Source organism: Vidua macroura, chromosome 2 (genome assembly GCF_024509145.1).
Source record: "Vidua macroura isolate BioBank_ID:100142 chromosome 2, ASM2450914v1, whole genome shotgun sequence".
Taxonomy (NCBI): Eukaryota; Metazoa; Chordata; class Aves; order Passeriformes; family Viduidae; genus Vidua; species Vidua macroura.
In genome coordinates, this window is record NC_071572.1 from 85,660,214 (window position 1) to 85,682,406 (window position 22,193).

General features: G+C 38.2%; 1 protein-coding gene across 2 annotated transcripts in view; it reads left to right on the top strand.

Moving 5' to 3' along the window:
- The first annotated feature begins 489 nt into the window (after window positions 1-489).
- ARHGAP42 (Rho GTPase activating protein 42) overlaps window positions 490-22,193 on the top strand; it is a 144,045-nt gene continuing 122,341 nt past the window's right edge. For both annotated transcript variants that reach the window (XM_053970798.1, XM_053970800.1), the window contains exon 1: window positions 490-1,422. In XM_053970798.1, coding sequence (XP_053826773.1) covers window positions 1,269-1,422 — 154 coding nt within the window. In that variant the 5' untranslated portion in view covers window positions 490-1,268. The remainder of the gene's footprint in view (window positions 1,423-22,193) is intronic.

A 22,193-nucleotide genomic window follows, 5' to 3' on the forward strand; every position in this document is an offset into this window, starting at 1 on the left:
TGAACCTTTCCACACTTCCATATTCAACTGTGTAGACATGGTGACAAATGATTTGCTGGGAGTGTGTGCATGGCTGTCTTCTTGAAAGCCATTTTTGGCAAGTGGTGAGCTTCATGAAGTACAATTACTTTCATGCCTATGCCTTGATGTTTGTTTCCAACTTAAAGGTGTGTTTACGGAGAGCTCTCCTTATGTACATTTGCATACTTACATACTGACATGGTATATCTGGATAAACCACTCCAGATAAACATACGCGAATCAACCAAAGTGTTTCTGTTTACTGTGAAAAGCCCACTCACATACTTGTACAAACCAACTTTGCTGCAGAAACCAGGCTTGATGCTCATCTTTAGGACGGATTTGGCTCAGCTGTATCCCCTTCACAGCAACCAAATGCTATGGCAGAACATCTTTGTCTCTGCCCGTCCCTGGGGCGCCGCCCCGCCGCAGGCCGGATGCGCACACGGGGCACACTGGCCAAGGTGCCAGCATGATCCCCTGCCAGAGCAGGCCCGCTCGGGCTGGCTGCCTCCGGCCCCGGCTCCCGCGGCTCCTCCAGCAGAGGCAGGAGCCCCCGGACTGGCATTGCTCCTGCCCCAGCAGCGCGGCTGTTCCCCCACTTCACCCCGACACAAACCGGTCTCCTCCACGCACACCCTTTGCAATGCCCCTGCGCCTCCATGCCCCGGTGGTGGATCCTCCCTCTCGACTTTGCTCTGGCAGTCCCAAAGCTCCTGGTAAGGCGGAGGGCGAGCGCCGCATGTCGCAGAGCCGCGCAGACCCTCCGCTTCGCTCCGGGCCGGAGCGGCCCGAGGCCGCGCCGCCGCTGGAGGGCAGAGCGCGGAGGGGCGGCGAGCGAGGGGCGGGCACTGCCGGGCCGCGTCCCCGGCGTGTGAGCATGCCGCGCCGGGAGGAGGAGGAATTCCTCGGCCGGGCCGGGGGAGGTTCGCACTGGAGTTAGCGCCGGGCAGGGAGGAAGAGCGAGCGCTGCCGGAAGCGGCGGAGCGGCGGCGGCGCTTGGAGCCCGCGGTGCCCCGCGGGCAGCAATGTAGCTGGGTGACAGCGGCCGGAGCGCGCCGCCTCCGCTGCCAGCGGGCCGGTGCGGCGGGTCGGAAGCCTCTCCGGAGAGGCGGCAGCCGCGCCTCGTCTTGCCGCTTCCCCGCTTTCCCCTCTGCCCTCGGCTCCGTCTCTCGGCGCGGCCCTCCCTCCGTTCCTCCCTCCCTCCCTCCGCCGCCGGCCGGGGGGCTGCGGACGCCAGCGCTGCCATGGGGCTGCCCACGCTGGAGTTCAGTGACTCCTACTTGGACAGCCCGGATTTCAGGGAGCGCCTCAAGTGTCACGAGATCGAGCTGGAGAGGACGAACAAGTTCATCAAGGAGCTGATTAAGGACGGAAGCCTCCTCATCGGGGCCCTGCGAAGTGAGTCGGGCGGTGGGACCGGCGGTGGCTGGCAGGAGAAGGGGCTTCTTTTGTTTGAATGGGCGCCGGGCGCGGGCTCCCCTGCCGGCAGCCGCCGAAAGGCGTCTCCTCAACTTTCTCTGCCTTGCTCCCTCCCTTTCTCGCTCCCCGCCGCCGTGCCTCGCCTCGCCCGCGGCGGGGCCGGGTGGGTGTCCCGGGGGAGCGGGGGCGGTGCGGGCCCTGCCCCGGCCCGGGGGCCCGGCCGCGCCCTCCCCGCCGGCGGCCGCGGGCAGCGCGTGGGCGCCGCCGCCGCCGGGGCGCGGACCGGCCAGGTGGTCCCGCCCGGGGATGCGGGCAGAGCCCGGGTCGGGGCTGGGGCGGAAAGTCGCAGTGTAGATCGCTGTACGCTACGGACAAGGCGTGGAGTGTTGCGGCGGGGTCTCTTTTTGGCACGCTGGTTGCTAGTTGCGTGTCTTCAGATAACGAAGGTGTTTGTAATAAGTGGGCAAAGCGACATAATGAAGCGGATTTATAGGGAGAGTTTATATCTTTCCCCCATACTGTCGCGTCTTCTTGTGGTAGATTAACTTTTATGTATTTTGGAAGTTCTGAGAGCAGAGGTAAACACGAACAGTGTAGCGCTTTTAAAGGTGAGTGGAGCAGTGACAGCTTTCTGGGGCATGGAAACAGCAGTCATGCCCTGAAGATCATAAAGTGAAAGCTAGGAATTGCCCAGGAGCGTCACTAGACTCGGTTTGTCCTCCCGTCCTGTAAACCTTGTTACCTACTTCTTATCTTTACTTCTTTGACTTTGGATCTCTCACCTGTTGCCCAAAGTTTTCATTCACAGAGAGCAGAGAAGTAACTTATAGCATCTCTTTGTACAACATGAGATAATCAAAGGAAAGAATTGCTTTAACCCTTAAAAATATCTGCCACATTGACGTTGTATGCCAGTTTTTGTAGGGTTAGGGGTAGCAGTACTGCTTGTTATGTGGACAGGGAACAGGTGAGCTCTGAGCTCTGCAGTTCTTAAGAGCTGTTTCTGACCTGAAGTGTAAACCCAAAGTTTGTGTCCTTACCTAGGAGGTAAAAATTGTGAGGATTTTATTTGCCCAACAGTAGAGTTGAACTGTACTTGTTCAGGCATCAACAGTATATTTACACCATTGCATTTACATAAAGCAGCTGTTGCCTTTTTGAGTGTTTTTTTCATATAAATGCATCTATTTCTAGACACATCTAAGTTTTAGTGAGTAGCTGGTTACAAGTCTAACATATTATATGAATTTATATTAAATTGAATAAATTCTTGAACCCATGCCCACAGGATGTGAGATGATCAATTATACAGAAATAGTGCTTGTGTGTGTGTATATATATGTGTGTGTATGTGTGTGTATATCAGTCTATCTGTATCTCTGAAAACTCATTGGTACAGTTTTCTTTACAGGCAAAAAAGTTTATTTGTACTTTAAACCTTTCTGGTTGCTGAAAAGCTTTCTCCGTGTAACAGAAAATCTGAGCTTGTTCTAAGTAGTAAAAACTTACTCTTACAAACCTGTCCAATAAAATAGTAGTGACAGATGAGGATACCACATGAGTACTTTTTTGACCTGGACTAGCACTGAGAGCTGACTGCTTTTAGGTCCAGATCAAATATGAACAAACACAACTTTCTTCTTAGGCTGTCTGAAGATGAGCTGAGAGGTTGAGGCTCTTAAGCCTGGAGAAGAGAAGGCTCTGGGAAAACCTTCCTTCAGCTCTCCAGTAACTAAAGAGAGGCATACAAGAGCTGGAGAGGGACTTTTTTACAAGGATATGCAGTGAATAGACCAAGGGGTAATGCAGTGGGTAGGTTTAGATTGGATATTAGGGAGAAATTCTTCACTGTGAGGTTAATGAGACTCTGTAATAGGTTGCCCAGAGAAACTGTGGATGTCCCCTTTGTGGAAAAGTTCAAGGCCAGGTTGGGTGGGCCTTGAGCAACCTGGTCTAGTGGGAGGTGTCCCTGCCCATGGGAGGGGGTTTGGAACTTGATGATCTTTAAGTCTCTTCCACCACAAGCCATTTTATGATGGTCAAAGACAGATTGCAGTAGAACAAATATTGTATTTGAGAAGTGATTTGAACCCTGATTCTGAAGTGAGTAATCCCATTAGTTTTGGGGAGAACACTTATGAGTCCTTGCAGGATTTAGAACAATATTTCTATCTCAAGTAATGACTACTTAATTTGTAAGTTCTCATGATTTTTCCAAACTTTTAGTTCAAATGTTATTGTATTTGACACAATGCTTATTGTATCCTATATACCAATCTAGAATGTTGTGTCTTTTAGCCTTAGACAAATGAAATTTGTTTTGGTATAGTAAGAAATCTTTGTCCTCTTGTTCATTTCAATCCTTTGATTTTATGACTGTGTCATTCTTCTATAGAATATTGACTTAATTTCTGTGTTAGGGCGGCTGAGAAAATGTCTGGATTTTTTCTCAACAATTTAGAAATCCTAAGCTTATACTCTTAAAGACTCTGTTGTAGGTGCTGCAAGGACAGTGTACCTGTTACAGCAAGTAGCACTATTGTATATTCCTAGAGCACAGAAATTTGACTTGTTTAAGCAAATTAGTGGCTCCTACTCAACTTTAAAATCAGTAAAGTGTAAAATACTTCTACACGCCTTCTATTTTTTTCAAATTTCTTAAAATGTGTTTGAAAATCAAATTGTGAAGTAGTTGAGTTCATTGATAACTCTGTTATTTGATTTTTGAATATTTAATAACCTTAAAGCCTAGAAACAAAACAGGCATTATTTACCAAGTTTTTCTCTAGATGATCTAGGATTTTTATTTACACATCATTTTGTAGGAACCATTCTGATGGGGTAAAGAAAACTGGACTGTGCTGTAGAGCTTCAATGGAAATGAGTTTTGGAACATGTCACTCTGACCATGCTTAGAGAAGAGACAGTGAAACTGACTCAATGCAGTTAGAAAACACAATATTATTTTAAAGGTTGCTAAATGTAAGTGTTATTATATGAAATGACAACGTGTCCATGGTTTTTCAGGTAAAATTAAACTTCTGTATTACAAATGTTACAAAACTTTAATATTTTCACGATCAAGTATTCAAGTTACTGTAACAATGCAATGTTTATAAATACCTGGCAGATTCCACATAAATTGAAGATAGAACAAATATGCTCAATGTAGTATACAACTATTTTGCACTTTATTTGGGATGGTCCCAGAATGAGTTTTTATTTCAATGTGGTTTTGCTATGTTAATTCTGGAGACTGCTGCATTCCACGGCATGCAGAGCCATAATACTGTGTTCCAGGAAGCAGCAGTTGACTATTGTGAATACAGTAGGAACTGATAAAGCTAGAATTAATATAAAATCCTCAGCAGCTTTTTCCTAGCATTTTTGCACTGTTTTGTTGTCTTTCTAAATAAGCAGGATTTTGTGACTAGCCCGGAACAACACAAATTATATGTTTCAGTTTAGCTAGGTTAGTATCCTATCTGTATGGCCATTGTGCATGCTTCAGCCTTGTCCTACAATTAGTATTTAGTAGTAGTATTAGGACTACACTTCCTTTTTCAAATCAGCTGAGGTACTAAACGCATTACTATCTCTTGAAATATTTCGTTTATGCATTTAAGATATAATGCCTGTTATATGAAAAAATTATCTTTTGACAGAGCTTTAGCCCTGTGTATAGGCACATTTAAGTAGAAGCGTATAGTTTTTTAGTGCACCCAGAAGAGGTTTATTGTTGTTAACTTAGGAATTGAGAGGGTAAAAAACTTTATAGAACAAATTCTTTCCTGTTACAACTGACCTTCTTGATATTAGGTAACTGTTGAGTTCATAATTTCTCCAGCCACCTAATTTAATAGATCTTTCACGTGCATGTTGATAGTGCATATGCCTAAATGCTTCACATTGTGAGGTCCAGCTGTAGAATGACTCCTAGGGCAGAATTTATATTTTTCCTTCTTGTTCATTCTAGGTTGTTTTCAGTGAAAACATCAAGTCTCTTTTTCCCTGTACTTTTTGCCAGTCATGTACTTTGAAATTTTTTGTAGCTATCTTCTGAAAAAGCGACCTATTCTAGGGTGTTGTCCTATAGATTATATAGGAAATTCCATTATAGAATTACTTGTATGCTTTTAATTTCCGTAATAGGCCTGCTGACTTGCCAAAGTTAATGAATTTTGTATTTAACAATCCAGAAAAGTGACATTCATCTTGTACAGGTGATCTTGCGGCTCAGTGTGTGCAGAAGCCTTCTGTTTCTCCCTCTGATTTTTGAGGCTCTCTCCATCTTAAGTCCTGTCAGATTCACATATTTGAAGATGAGAGCTGACTAAGTTTTGGGTTAAGGGGTTGAAAGTTCAGTATGTTTACAGCTATTTTAACTAATACTATACTTTTTCAAGTATCTTAGTATGATGCAAATAGTAATGCAGAGATGTGATGTTATATATCCATGTAATATAAACAAGATTTAGGAGATATCTTTAGAATTTTGTAATTTAGTAGCAGTCATTAGTTTTATTTTATTACTTGACACAAGGAGAAACAGACACAAGGTGGAAATACTGTCTGGTGCAAGGGGTGCAAGGGGATGTTATTTACCAGGGTTTTATTGAAATTTCACCCATAAAAAGACTCTTAAGTTGTTTGGCATATTTCATGGTTTTCAGGGATGATTCACTTCTCTACTAAACCTAATAAAAAATACAGTGATGAACCTGTTTATATTTAGGGACATTTTGGGGATTAGGTCCCTGGAAAAAAAAAAAGGACAAAATTGCAGCATAAGAATTTATGATCTTTTTATCTCTTTGGGGATTCATTTTTTCATTAAAAAAACAAAACCTTTGTATCTTTCCAGAGAGATGCATTTTCCCAGATATATTTGCCTCACGTATTTTCATAAGATTATGTCTTTGCAATGTCTTTTCCAGATTCTAAGTGAAGCAAGACTGAGTTCATTGAATACTGACTGCTGAAGTTTGATAGCAGTTATTCTCCTTTATTTATGTAGCTGTAACTTACCTTTCTTAGTCCCTAAGTGCATTATTCCCAATTAAAAAAAATATTTCCCTCTTAGTATGGCCATACATAAAGATGTGATGCTAACTAAACTAGACCATATGATCTGTGTTGTTCTGGGATATTCCAGAGTCACACTTAATTAGCAAGTAAGCATTCACGACAGTCAGCAGCAGCTTCATGGAGCACACGTGGTCATCATGCCTACTTCAGCCCTGTCCTACAACTAGCATTTACAGGGAGAGACTACATGTTCTTTTTTCCCACTAAAAGAAAATTGAAACTTACTCAATGCCATTGGGTTTTGCTTTTGAAGTTATCTGTTCCATTGCTGTCCTCTTACTTCTGATAGGCATTTGTATGGTCCTGTGTAACCTCAGATGGTGTCTGCATTATCTATGGATTATGGAAGTAACTGTCAAAAACATTTCTAATAGTGTTCTGCCTTTTATGCAGAGATACCAACAGTAAGCTGGTTGGTAGCCAGAGAAGGATCTTAATTGCTTCCTCTAGTGCTTAAAGCAGCTGCAGTCTGTATCATATTATCTTTAGCCAAATTTATGTGAAGAAAACAAATATCAGGATGTAGTGGACTGTTAGAGAGTGCATTATTTTATGGCCATCACATGATGTTTAATTTGGAACCAGTAGTACCTGCAAGTGAATTTCCATACTGTCAGTAATGATTACTGTATTAACAAAGATGTTGAATGACTCAACTTGGGTGTTCTTAAGCCTTAATACTGAAACTGGTATTCTTTAGAGAAACTTGGTAATTGGATTATGTCAGGCTACCAAAGGAGCAGTTTTGAGTTTCAAATGAAATGAAATGAAATCAAATGAAATGATGTCTCTGCTTGAAAAAAATATTGTGATTTTTTTTTTTTTAATTAGGATTTTTAAACTGATTTCTTTAAAAGGTCAAATATAATCTGTTTCTTAATGGGCCACTTGGCTTGTTGTCTACTGTGTGCTTCATTTGCTATGAATAAGATAAATGAATTCTATTAATAAGAGACCAGCTGCTTCAGGAATATTGTCTTTACTACAATGGAAAATATGATGCTGTGGTCACTGAACTTGTCCAGATCTCTTGGGTTTTTGTGGGCAGAAGTGCTACAGCAATTTGCAGTTTCCTGTAATAGTAAATAACTTCATATTCATCCTCTGGGGAAAAAAAAAAAAAAAAACAGAAAAAAAAAAACACCCACAAAAACAGGACAATACAGTCCTTTTTCCTACTGAATAAGTAAGCCAGTGCTATATCTTTGCCTTTCTATTTTTCCTATATTCTCAAAACTGTAATTTTAAGTAAATCTGGAATATAGAGAAATTTGGTACAATGGATTTACTTTATTAAATCCAGTCTCCTGTTAGTATTACATAATGTAATCCCTACTTATCAAGCTCCATTTTAAAACCAATTTTTATCCTTCTGCTAGAAGGCTGTTCTAGAGCCTTGTTACTCTGAGAGTTGGATAACTCATTACAATAAATTTAATCTGGAAATTCAAACTTGTTTATGCTAATTTTCCTTTCACTCAACTTGTTGTTTACTTGGATTTGCGTGGTGAATAATCACATCCTTTTGCTGGACTGAATAGGCTGTTCACATCTTCTCTTCTGAGAGGTTCCCTGGTTTCTTGGTCATTTTAGTAGCTCTTTTCTATGCCTTTTTAAAATGACTTTTAAGTTTTCAAGAGCTCATAAAAGTAGGGAAAACAAAACTAGTGTAATAATCTTCATAAGTTTTATCTTTCTGTATTCTGTGAGAACATCAATCATTAAATCCAATCTGTGCTTATGGTCTTTTGAATATGTGGTGCTATGGATTCCTCATGTGTATGATTAAAGGTGAAAAAGTCTTAGGATCTTATAGGCAGTAGCAATGAAGTATATATTTAAACTGAAGAAAAATAACTTGACCTTCTTCCGTATTAATATGGAATTGAAGTACTGTTGGGCAGTAATGTAACCTCTCATTGGCACCCTGTGAAATGCAAATAGCTTTCATTAGAAAGATATATTCACAGCAGGTTATAAACTCCAGGCTATGTTACAGTGTAGTTTTTCAGATTAGTTTGAAGTTATCAATTTAAATCACTTCCCTCTCCTGAATTATGCAAACTTGTATTTCACAGGACACAAAAGCTTAAACATGTTACTGCACTCTGGTGTTTTGATTAATATAATTCAGACATGGCAAAACAGTATGGAAATGCTGTATGTCTTAAATCTTATCTTCTTTTAGCTCAATATTTAAAGCAGGATACAAGGTCCTGCAATGCCTCGGTCATAATTTGTTCTACTGCTCATGTTAGTTGATTTGCAAGTTGATTGAAGAGAGGTTTGCATGCCAGATGTGTGTTATAGTGTCTGTTTACAAAGGTACTCTTGGTCTCAGAAAGATATTATGTAAATCAAAGAAGGTATCACCATTAGAATTAATTTTCTGCTATAAAAACCTGTAAGTAAAATAAACATAATGAAAAATAAAACAGGTAACAATAAGAAGAATCTATGTATTTTGCCAAGAGGTGGGACCAGATGACACTTGAGGTCCCTTCCGGCCTGGTATTCTATGATTCTGTGATTTGATTCTGTAGAACCATCTGTTTGACATGAGATCAGTTTCTGGTGTCTTCTCGCAGAATCCACCTCTGCTGCCCTCCTCTGCTCTACCTTGCCATGTAAACCCAGTAAAGCTCTTCTCCAAGTACTTTCAGTGCTTCTGTCTTTGGAAGAGAATGTTTTGGTTCCTCTTCTAACAAGCAGCTGCTGTCTAGGCATTTAATGACTGAGAATTGTTTTGTTGTTCGTGGGGACAGGTGAACTTAGGAAAAGAACCAGGGAATTAATTATTAAAAAGCTGTAAAAGCTTTTAATTCTTTTATAGTAGATCTTAGATGAGGTGGTCATTCAGCTGACCTGTTTAGACTTCAGTTAAGGATATAATTTTTTATGATGACCCTTTCCTCCTGCTTTCTGCACAAAAATACCTGGGTAAGAACCTGGTTGCTTCTAGAAAATTATCAAATATAAAAATCATCTTTGTTCTTTTTCCCCAAGTCCTCACCTTTGCCACTGTCTCACCACCATGCACAGAAAAACCCCACAAATCCTTGGTAAAACAACCAATACAGGAGATAGGGTTTCCTAGTAAAGACATTTCCTTTTGAGTTAAGTTCTTTGGTAATTGAAAGTGCACAAAAAGGGATAAATCAATTTAGTTAAACTTTTTTTCTTCTGCTGTAATAATTAGATTAATTTCAAGAAGTGGCTAAATGTCAGTGTAAGTATGTGCAGATCAGTTTTTAGAAGCCACGGTTCTTAAAAGTGCAGTCCATATTTAAATGGAAGAGCAGAGAGATTTGTGATGTTGTGGTGGTACATGTGATGTTCAAAAGCCTGCCTAGATTATCAGTATTTTCAAAGCCTTTGGAGCTCTGGAACCATGCTATTCAGAAAGTTTACATTCCTTTGTAAGTCCATTCCTTCCATCTTCTCACCCTTTTCTGTCTTATTTACCTTTAACCTTTTTTTACAAAGGATGAGGAGGAGTTGAGAGAAGTAGAAGTAGAGAGAACACAAGAACTCATCTTCTGTGGAATTTACTATTTGTATAAACTGTTATTTTAAATCCATGAATATTATAGAGGGGTGATTTTCCTCTAAGCCTAAATAAACTTATAAATTGCAGGGAGCATGTAGAAGAAACTTGCTGCTTTGAAAAAGATTGCTCTGAGCCTGAGGTTATCAATTTCAAAAAAATGTTCCCTTTTTGAACCCTTTCATGTCTAGAACTACCACTGCCATTAAAGCAAGCTGTATAATGATACTTCAAGAAAAAAACGAAATACCTTTCCATGGTCCTTGTGTGAGTTACCTGTTAGCCTACATATACAGGGAAGCTGCAGAGCCATGTCACTTACCTTCTGGGAAACCTCAAAATAAATAAGACTTGAGCTTTACCCTAGGAGTGGTAAAATCCCCTTATTCTGGGGAAAACAGAAGTTATGAGAACATTGAGAGATACTGCTAAAACATATATGTGTAAAAATACATCTGTTCATTATAAAGTGTTGTATTTTACCTTCTAGGGTAAATAAAAAGTATTTATAAAATATTTGACCTCTAGATTGGGTATTAGGAAAAGTTACTTCAGCCAGAGGGTGGTTATGCACTGGAACTGAATTGCTGCTTTCAATTGGTGTCAGATCTAGTTAAACAGGAGTTGTTTTAAGCCACAGCAAAGTAGGTGGGGTTAAAATAGTCTTTGGGAATATTAATTTTTGATTAACCTTGTGCAGATACTGAAATGTACTATGGCTAGTACTACTTCTTCCCCTCTACTGTTTTTTTTTTTGTTTTGTTTTGTTTTTCCCTCTCCCAGTTTCAACATATTATTGGCCAAGCCTGATGGTTAAAACTAAGGAAAAATAGTGCAGTATGGTAAGCATCATGAATGCCTGATGTGATGTTTTTTGACTCATGGATCTTTGTATAGGAATTACTGACTGGTTATTTTTGTGCAGATTGGATATGAGACCTTGTTGCCTTAATTTGATAAATTTATTAATGTAAGTCAGTCCAACTGAAGTAGCAAGGAAATGAATGCACTGCAGCTTCTCAACATATTTTCTTCTTGACAATGGCCAGTGCTTCACTCTGGTTCTTAGAGGGAATTCCCTTGCTTTTTTGTTTTTAAGAAGTGTGGTGAGACTTCTGTGTTGGAAAACATGCTTTTCTTTTTTGAGAGTTGAAAATCGTTAGAATCACAGCAAATCACTCTTTGTTGTCCTTGCATAATCTGTTTGGGGACATTTTCAGCAAGACAAGAAACAGCAAATGTGGCATGCCTACAGGGCAGCTAACACTGACTATGAAAAGTAGTTGGCTGGTGGAGGGGAAGATCAGTACATTTAATAAGGTGAACATGGGCTTGCAGGCTGACAGATGCCAGAAGTATCAATTAAAGGATTTTATGGATAGTTTTTGCATTTATGGATGTTGAGTCTGGTCCTGCTGCTCGTTTTCTGGAGAATGCTGAAAAATTGTGAAGGCACGAAGAAGATCCTTTTGAACATTTGAAGAGCATATAAACATGCCTCACCACCTTGAAGACCATGAACACCATGTAGCACATGTTTTTCACCATTACTTAATCTGAAAGTTAGAGATTTATTTATATTTATATTTTTGTGTTTATATTTATATTTTTATTTCTATAAAAGGAAAAATTGTTGATGGGAGGTTTTGCTAAAAGACCAAGGTGTATGAAGATCCACGTGCTGGCAGAAGCTATACAAATTAAGATTATAAACCTGTAACTGCAAAGCTAGTAAGATGCTTCCTTAATACTAGAATGGACTTTTCATTGCTGGAAAATTTTAAATTGTTTGGATTTTTTTTCCCCCTATGTTGAAGTCTTGTTCATTTATACTTGTTGGATTTAAAGTATTAAATCCTGAAACTCCTGTTCAGGATAGCAGGGTTTGTTGATCACATTGTTTTTTTCTTGCCTTAAAAAGAAATGCTTTCAGTCTATTTGCAAGTCATGAAGTTACATTCCTTGAATGTACATGTGTTAGTGAAACTTTGAAATCTGTGAAGAGTACATCCTTAAGACATTTTACTTTAATGTTTTTCATGTTTAAAATACTTGCAAATAAGGCCTCAGATGTTTCCTCCTGGTACTCTTTACTTTGGTATCAGCATAGTGATTCAAAATGGAGGTGCTATGCTGTAGTAACTGTCTTGGGGGGATGTTTTTGGTGTCTGCTTTTGTTGTTTTGGGTTTTTTCTTTTATCTTTCTTAGTTTTGAACACTAGTCTGTATTATTTTAGTGTAGGTACATGCCTGTGGAAATATACATTGAAACAAAACCAAATAGTTGAAGATGGTAATACTGTTTCTTTTCCTATATACAGACATTAAATATGTTCAGTTCAAGTTGCTGTCTTACAGGTATGTAAAGGTAGCAAACTTAACATTTTTCAAAGATCCTTAATGTCAAGGAAAGTGGGTTTAATAGCTTAGCTTTGTTATCCTGTTGAGATAGAGATAGTCTGAACTACTTAAAGAACCTTAAAATTCTCACAGTTCTTGTGTATACAGTGTGTTGTTGTCTACTACCATGACTGGTTTAATTGGAAACTGACATAAGAACGTAGAGGTGTGTCTAAGCTGGTTCTTGTAGGCATAAATGTAAGCTTGGCAATTGACTTAACAGAGTTTTCTCACCAATACAGTCAGTATGGTTGGCTTTTTGCTACATGAGCTTACAGCTGTTGCATCTTTGTGCTGTTTGGGAGCCTAAGGTCAAATGAGAAATCCAAAATATTTCATTTTGTGAAGAGGCGTTTAGACACAGCAGGATATTTCCTGTTTACATAGCCAAATCTTCTTTGTATGCTGAGAGATTTCCTGATTCACTCATACAGAATTTTTGAGTTTGCCCTTTAAGCTATAGCTTCTGTTGCTAAGCTGGTTGAAGATGCCATCTTCTGCACCCTAGCCAGCATGACACAACTCATTTTCCCATGAACTGATGGGGTGTTCGTCTAAGTCTTACCAACTTTTGTTTGTCTCCAGATTGCAGGATGAAAGATAAAAATGTTAAGGCCATGTTCAAGAAATTTGTTTAGCATTTATTTTTTCAGGTCTAATTGAGAAGTGAAAAATTACAAGTCTTGTAAAAGTACATTTTTTTGCCATTCTTTTTCCTTTGTAATCCAAGAGACACATTGGTCTCTGGTCTAAGTAAATTAAACTCACAAATTCACAGAATCTACTGATTTCCTTTAGTTCCATACACCTAAGAATTTCCATTTTTTATATTCTCATACAATATTGATAACTGTACATAGTGCTATTTTTTCTGGTTTGTGCCTTCTCTGTGTAGTTGAAATACAGCAGGTTAAAATTTGTTTATTCTTATACTGTTTGCATTGCTACAGCACAGCAACAATGTAATTCTTTATTCTGTTGGTTCATTTAATTTTACTCTTGTCCCTTAATGCAGCATATACCAAATCTCCCTGGGAATGGTAATCATTTTAAATTTACTAAAATGGCACTGCAGATAATGTGGTTTTTTTTTTTTCTCCACCAGCTTTCTGACAGCTTCCAAATCATTTGTCAGTGAAATATGCATTATGCTGTCACAACTCCTCCTCACTGACACTCCAGAGCTTCTCTGATGCTATGAGAAGCCAGAGTTGTCAATGCACCTTGAGACTTCAAGACTGTTTTACAATAAAAACTCCTTTGCATGCCTACTTTTGTCACTGCTCTTGATGAGTCATTATAGAGCTCTGAGACTGTGTTGCTGGGTTGAACATCAGTTTTGCAATGTCTTCTTGAATGTTTAATGTTCCCAAAGGAATCTATGATATTTTGACAAACACTTCTCTTGTCCCTTTGTAAATCAAAATGGCACTTGAACAACAATGCATTTGTACAGATGGAATAAAACACAAGGCAGCAGTGTTACTCTTAGTAGTGAATGGGTTGGGGGAGATGATGTTTTAGTGGCTTGATATTTTCTTGGTTGGTTGGTTGGTCTAGTTCTCTTTTTAAAGCATATTAAATGATATAAATCTTGATCCCCCTGCCCCTTTGTGGGATGTGCAAGAGGGGCTGAGTACAGTGCAGATGGACAGAGACTATGAGGTTCTGCATCAGTGGGAGTTAGAGTTTCTGTGTATCAATCCTATGTCTGGATTCTTGGCAGATATCAAAGTTAAATCAGTTGTATGGCAAGTTCTTACCTTTCTTATCACTGTTGTCCCACAGTAAAATAAAACCTGTGATTTGGGGAGATTTATCTTTAACTTGTATCTCTTTCTATACCTAGTACTTTGGTTTTTTGCTGTATATAAACAGGTGTTGAGTAATTTAAATGTCTGTTAAGTGTTATGAGGGCATTTCACTTCCATCCCAGTTTCTACATATGCCTTTAGGTTGAAATTTAAAAAAAAAATATATAAAAGCATTAAATACCATTTTTAACATTTGAATTACTATTTGAATTTGCTTGATTTGGGTACTTATAAAACAGGCACTTTTTCGTGTAGGAGTGGCATCTTAAAACAGTTGATTTATCAACTGTTTATCAAAATAGCGTAGGCGTTCATTTTTTTCTGAAGCTAAACAGATCGTTCAGGTAATCCCTACTATCAGTGCAGTAGAATTTTTTATGCTGCTGTACGTTGTACTGCCAGCAGAAATTTTGTCATACTGTTCTGTTAAACTTCATTAAAGGTATATTGGCTCTTTAAATATGAAGTCTTATACTTCCATAACTCCTCATTTATTCCAGTGAGAATTGTATTTGTGCTTCTCAGAGAAATTTAGGAGGGAGGATTTATGGTGAGATCCAAATCTGTAAAATGGAATTTGGTCTCTCAGAAGTTTGCTTCTGCTTCTAAAATGATGTCAAGTAAATGGAAAGTTAGGGTTTTTTTTAAACAAACAAAACCCCATAAATTGATAAGCACTTCTGCAAAACCTGATTGTTTCCCCATGAAACAAATTAATGTAGTCAGTAGTTAAGTCCTGTTATTACTGAGATGCAAGCTTCAGATTTTGTGAGGATACCTAGGTTTAGAGTTGTGTCAGCATCTGTGCAGTCCTACAGAGCCATGCACTATGCCTTCAGACCTCCAGAATAAAACTGGCCAGTCAGTGACCCTCACAGAAATACTGAGCTTCTGTAAGTCAGACACAGAGAACCTTTAAATTGCATAGCCTTCTACGAAAGTTTCCCCAAGTGTTGTCAAATAACTCCTTTTCAGAAAGGGATTTAACTTACCTGGGTTGAAATCCAGCTGTCCTGTCAGGCTCCACGGCAGTCTGTGACAGCAGGCAAGGAGTTCCATGATTTAAGTTTGCACTGCAGGAGCAAAAATGTTTCCTTTGTTGTATGCCTGCTGCTTGGTTTTGTTTTTGGTTTTTTTTTTGGTGGTTTTTTTTTTTGGTTTTTTTTTGTGTTTTTGTTTTTTTTTTTTTTTTTGTTGTTGTTGTTTGTTTTTTTGTTTTTTTTTTTTTTTTTTTTGTTTTTTTTTTTTTGTTTTTGTTTTTTTTTAATCTGACAATGGCAATTTTTGTTCTATGAGAAGTAACTGTTGTCTGTATATATTGCCTGCCTTGTTCATCTGGGTTTGGATTTGCTATATTTTTTTTAAGCTCTTTCCTTTCTTTCCTCTTTCTTTCTGGTTTTGCTCCCCGGCTTCTTTGAAAAGTTCCAGTCTTGTTAGTTTCTGCTCTTAAGTTAGCAAATCTGTTCTCTGGTTGTCCTCTGTACCTTCTTTGTGGTAACTATGTCCATTCTGAGTTAGACTGCAAGAAACTTCATGGAATATTCAAGGAACGAATGCATCAAATAGTGATAGTTTCTTCTTTTGGCATTCTTTCCCTACTAGGTATTAATATTTGTGACTGTTCTGACTGTTGAGTTGATATTATAACATAACTGCCTGCAGTGACTCCCAAATCTTTCAAGGAGTTTTAAAGCTAATGTAAATAGCATTACTATGTGGATATATATATTTTTTTTTTTTTTTGCTATGTGCATTAGTGTGTGCTTCCTAAATATAATTTTCCCATATCACCTTGCCTTCTTGGCATTTAAGATTATGACATCCTTCTGCTTTTCAAGAAAGGAAAAAATGAAAGTTGATTGTGAATACATGTATCAGCCGCAAAATATGTTACTCAGTGTTAACACCCTTTTTCCAGTTTTATCTCCAGATTTTATGATGGATCTGATGAATAGTAAGACTCCTTGGAGATTCAGAAAGGAATTATTTGGCAGGAGAAAGAAGTGGTAATATAGAAAATCTACTGAAGTTTGATTCCGTTATAAGAAGCTGCGGCAACTGAGTTAAGTATTTGTTGCTGCCTTCGTGCCCTGGCAGTTGTGAAACCTGTTTGGTTGGTCTGTCCTGTGATATTCCAGATGATTGAGTATTTTACTGGCTTAAAGCCCACATCCTCTTGTGTTTCTTTCAAGATAAATACTTTACACAGCTGGAATATGCACTTTGCTGAGTTCAGTACTTAGCAAAACTGAAGCTGAAAAAAGAGTCTTCTGCTAACTTCCTTACAGCTCTACTACTTCCCTACCTTGATCTTTAAATGAAAATATTTGTTTGGAATATAAAATATTATAAGGATTATGTAGGTTGCTAATGATATTTTCAGAAGTATAAAAGAGCAAGAGCGAAATGCTCTTGAATGCTCAATGGAATGTGATTTTTTCAGAAATACATCTCTCTTCACTCAAAAAGCTGTTGTGCAAGCACCTCGAGGTATTGCTTATCTGTGGAGAGATGATAAAAAACAGAATCTGACTATTATGCACATCCAGAAACATGTTTTGTTTTTTCATGCAATAGGACAAATCCACAAATTATGAAATGATTTTTTAGGTGTATTTATTGGGAAGCTATATACCAACTAGTGAAGTTAGCAGCTGCATAATCTTTTAGCCACTTGGGTAATTTGGTTCAAGGAGACTTCTTAAGCTGAAGCCTTTACTAAGTTTTCTTGCCAAGACTGAACTTTTGCGGGTTATTATTGGATTTTGTTTTTCTTTGAGGGAAGAGAAGTTTCATTTTTCATGTTAGGAGGAGGAAGGATTAACACAAAAAAAAAAATAGGCACCTCGCGTGTCATTACTGAAAAACTGGCACTGTAAGTCCTTGTTTTTGTTTGACTTAGTGGGTGTTCTATTTCTAAGTAACTGTGTACATATTTTGGTGACCTCCAAATCCAATAGGAAAATAATTCTCAATGAGGCTATTTATGTCAAACTTCATGTTGATTCTCTCATCCATATTTATAGTTACTGTTTCCCACAATAATTTTGAGAGCAGCGTTTGCTTGTCTTTACCCAGTTTATAATTATTATTCCACAGTGATTTTTTAAAATTTTATTTTCAGACATTATGGGAATTAACAGCAGAATACACAGGATTAATTTATATGTTTAGCTTGAGGGTATGATATCAAAGTTAAATTTGCTAGCTCTTTGGCCACTAGGTAATGAGTGACCAGCTAGCATAGGGGTAGCTCCGATCATTTCAGTGTTCTGGGCTCTTGTCTCTGCAGAGTGGATCCTGGAGTATTGTTTTGTGTTGGAAGGTGCTTGTAAAAGGATTTAGCAAGCCTGTCTTTGTGAATAATTGGCTTGATAAGAGATGCTATTATATGTTTAGGGAGCCAGAGGATCAGAATCCTTAATAGCTGAGCTATTGCAACAGTCAGCAGGAGTCATTACAATCTCTCTTTAAGAATGTATAGATTGGACATCCTTACTTCAGATACAATTCACAAAATAGAATTGACTTAGGAGAAGCTATGTCTTGCCCTGCATGTTAGACTCAAAGATATCTGCAAAACCACCTGCTTATTGGTGGCTGTAGTTTTAAATAAAATAATTAAAAATACAGAAACATCATCCCTACCCCTCCCCTGGCTAGTTAGTGCCATGTTTTCCTCTTCTTGCAGCCAATATTTTAATGTGCTCTGTTTGCTTATGTCAAGAAAGTTAACATGAATGTTTTGGGAAGATGGTGTTTTGCTTGGCTGTTAAATTAATTCTCTCAAGTAATTCAGAGACTCTTCATTGATTCATGTTTATGTATGTGTTCAAGTGCAGATGTAAAAGGATTACAGTCAACAGACATGGAACTCTGAAAGGAGTATCCATTGCAGTTAAGCATTTTACATGCTCACAGAAAGAAAAAATAATTCTGCATTTGGGAGGCAGTGTCCAAAATCCAGACTACCATGTTTGTGCTCTGTTTGGTTCGCATTGCTCATTGTAAATAGCAAACGTTGTCTAAACTGAAACAGAGAATTCCAGTTCCATTTTAAAAGGAATCAATGATTTCAGAGTTGTGTCCAGTTGCAGAACTTTTTTGGTTTTAAGCTTGCTAAGAATTCTCATGGTTTTTGAAAAGTATATTTTAATGGAAAAGTTCTCACTTGTATTAAATTGAGTCTAAAGAAGTCATAGTGCTGCTGGACATTTGAAATTAGTCTACAACTCCTTTAAGCCACTTTTCATTGAGAAAAGGGAGAGGAGGAGGCTGTGATGGAATGGAAATCCAGCTAGCCAACAAACTGTAAGGCATGCAAAGCTGGTCCTCCAAGTGCAACTTTTTGCAGCATACTTGAGGGAAAATGATGTTATGGTGAGATCAGGGACATTCTGCAGTTAGTCTTTGGATAAAAATACAGTTCTAGGTTTAAACACCAAATTTTCCTTCATGAATAATATAAAATAACTGGTTCAGGTTCAAAGTGTTTCTGTTTTAATTTTTTTTTTCCCTTCTCTTAGTGAATTATTGATCCATTGGCTTGTTATTGACTTTTCATTCTGTGTGGAAACAAGATGGATGGGTATTTTCCAAAAGCTTTGTTATCAGCTATTTCAGTGTGGTTTTATATCTTTAAAGAAGGAATTTTTTTCCCATCTCTCTTAGTGAAAACCTCTGTAGGCTTCTTCTAGAACATCTATGCAAAGAAACACTTTCTTCAATATTCCTTCAGATACTGATTCTTGAGATGGAGCTGTGATGAAGTTGGATTGAAATATTAGTTGGAATTGATCTTAGTTGGTGGAAATTTATATGTATTTTGAGAAAGAGAAGTAACATCCTGCAGCACCTGAAAATAGATGGAAACATTGTATATGCAAAAATCTTATATTAAACTTAAATGTAAAATCTTCTGATTTAGAAACGTCGGAGTTTAGTTATGCTAACCTTAATACTTCTGTCACAATTTTGTTTCTTCTTCTTTTTTTTTTTTTTTTTTTTTTTTAAAGATGCTTGAACTAAAGCTTAGCAAATGACTGTTAAGCAAGTTGGCATATTTGTGTGTCTGGTGTTCTTCATTTTCATGGAGACTGAGTTGAAACAGAGAGCACTAACGAGCACTAACTGCTGTAACTGGAGTAGCCAGGCCTTCTGCAGGGCCTGCATTAAATGGATCAGAACAATGTTGTGCTGCTTTTTTTTTTGGTATTATTTATTTCAATGAAATTAGGATCTTCTTTGCTCCTTTAAATATAAAACTATTTTTCAAAAGTGTGCCCCCTTGAAAGAATGAAGTTGCAGATTTTGTGGTGACAGGGAAGTGTGAGAAGTTGTGTTGTTTGCAGCTCTGGTTAACATCTCCTAGTGTGACAGAATGGCATCTGGAATAATGGGCAAGGACTTGGGAACTAGAAGGGCCTGCCTAATCACAAGTTTGGGGTGTGTGGTGCTAGGCAGTCTCACTTTCAGCATTTCCAACTGTAAATAGGGTAATGGCGTTGGATATGACATAAAAATGTTCTTTTATTTTTTCTAGACTTGGCTTGCTTGAAGGCTGAGATAATTCTGTGTTTATTACTGGACTTGGATGCTAGGCAGTGAGCAATAATGGGAGGAGGAAAGAGCAATACTGAACCCTGAAAAAAAAAAGAGTCATGTGATAGTTGTCCACATAGTGATTGCCCTCATGCTAAGAATAAGTTAGGAACATTTTTGAAGGAGAAGGGTGAAGCTAATATACATATGCAAGGAATTCAGCTTCATAATCAGTCTTTATTGAAGCCATTTGGACTTAGTAGTCCAAATCAACTTTTTGTCAGCTGTTTATTTATTAATACAATTATTTTTACTGTAAAAAAATTATACTTAGTTTACCTCATAGTAGAAATAACTAAAAAAGTCTTTGCTGGAAAAATTACAGCCTTGTGATATAACTAAAGGTGTAATGGCCCACATCCTCTGGCTGTGGAACTGTTGGAGATAATACAGCTTTCATCTACCTGCCATTGCCCATACACTGTTGAATATCTCCTTGTGGTTCTGCTGGGAAGACAGAACATTTTCATGATCTTTACTTTTTCAGTGTGAACTCAGCTCCTTCTCCTGTTGCTGCCTGTTGCTCAAACAGATGACCCTGGATAGGTGGCTAAAGAGGGCTTACCCATGGATCGGCTCATCCATGACAGTGATAACGTCCTACTAGCAGGTGGTGGTCATCAGCTAATGGTGTCTTGAGGCATTGAAGCAATTACAAAATATGTGTCCAAATGTTCCTACAAAGAGCATAAACACAACTGTGCTGGGTTGGACATGAAGCTTATCTGGTGCTACATCCTGTCTTTAGATATGGGTGAGTGCTGTGCTGTGGGTTCTGTTTTTCTCTTAAGCATGGCACTGACTGTCTAAGGCAGAGAAAAATAGCAGGCAGAGTGTAGTGAGGCTTCCACTGCCTCCAGTGGTTTGGGGCTTGAAGATTTCCTGAGCAAGGGGTTAGTTATGTCTTTAATAGCTCTCAGTGGATTTTTCTTCTGTGAACTTGTGTAGTCCATTTTGAGCCCACATAAATTTTTAATATCCAAAGTATCCGGTTATAGTGAGTTTCATTATTTAACTACAAATGTTAAGAAAAAGCATCTTCCTGCTTTGTTTTGAGCTTGCTTCTTGCTCTGTTAGACAGCATTTGTTTCCGCTTGGGAAAAAAACATCATTTCTGTACTGCTTGTCATTTTGTAGAACTCTTGTAATTCTCCAGTTACCCCTTTCAGGCAGATTGCTGTGTATGCATTTTTTTAAACAAGGTATTCTTGCCATTTACTTACCACGTACCTTTACCTGAATTCCCTGTATCTTTCATATCAAGAGACAAGTGTCAAGGAGTGAGACAAAATATGTGTATAGTTTTTAAGTGCAGGTCTCTTGTGACTTGATGGATTGGCATTAATAATGTTTCTCTTTTCCCCCAGTTTCAAATAATTACTAGAATATGTTTCTTGACCGCGCCTGAATGTAGAGTGAAAAACCAACCCAGTTATTTTATATCTGTTTTAAATGGCAAGGTCTTATTTGTTCTTGATAGTAGTTCGTTCAGAACTCATTACACATGCCATAATATAAACACTACTAGTACTAATGGATGGTAAAATTGTTAGTTAAAGGATATCACTCTACCAGGAAGATAACAAGAGGATGTTTTCATACATTCCTAAATCTTTTTGTGACAGGAAAGTAGAACAAAATTCCAGAGAATTAAAATTTGAAAAAAAAGGTACATGAACTATGTAGAAAGCTAGTTGGTCCTTCTTACAAGTTAGTTGACTTAAGAGAAGCTAGACAGACTTCTGCTGAAAGTCCTTATTTCACTTCTGCTGAAATTCCTTATTTTTGTCTAAGAAGTAAAAAATCCAGTAAAATGAGTATGAGGGATATTTCTCTTTTTTTTTTTTTTTTAATACAAAGATCATGTTCTTTGAAGAGGTTTTATACGTAGAAAGAAACATAATATGAATACTGGTTTTCACAGGGGTTATTTCTAATTCGCTCTAGCTAAATGCAATAAATCTGGAAAGTAAAATGCAAAAACTGTATGTGTTAAGGAAATAGTGTCATGTAAATTGGAGATAACCCCAAATTCCTTGGGAACACTTAATTCTGACTTGTTTAAACAGGAGCTCACTTGATGAAACTGATTTCTAGTTGTGCATTTCATTAGTTAATGAAGCATATTTCATTTGGCTGTTATTTCGCCCCCCCCCCCCCCATTTTTAGAATATAGGTATTTTGGTGACAGTTTTTTGAATTCCTGATACTGCAAGTGATTTAATTTAAACCCTCAAAAACATTTAAAAGGCTTTTAAGTGCTTTCATGGCTCTCATATCTGCAGTTTGTGAAGTGCTTT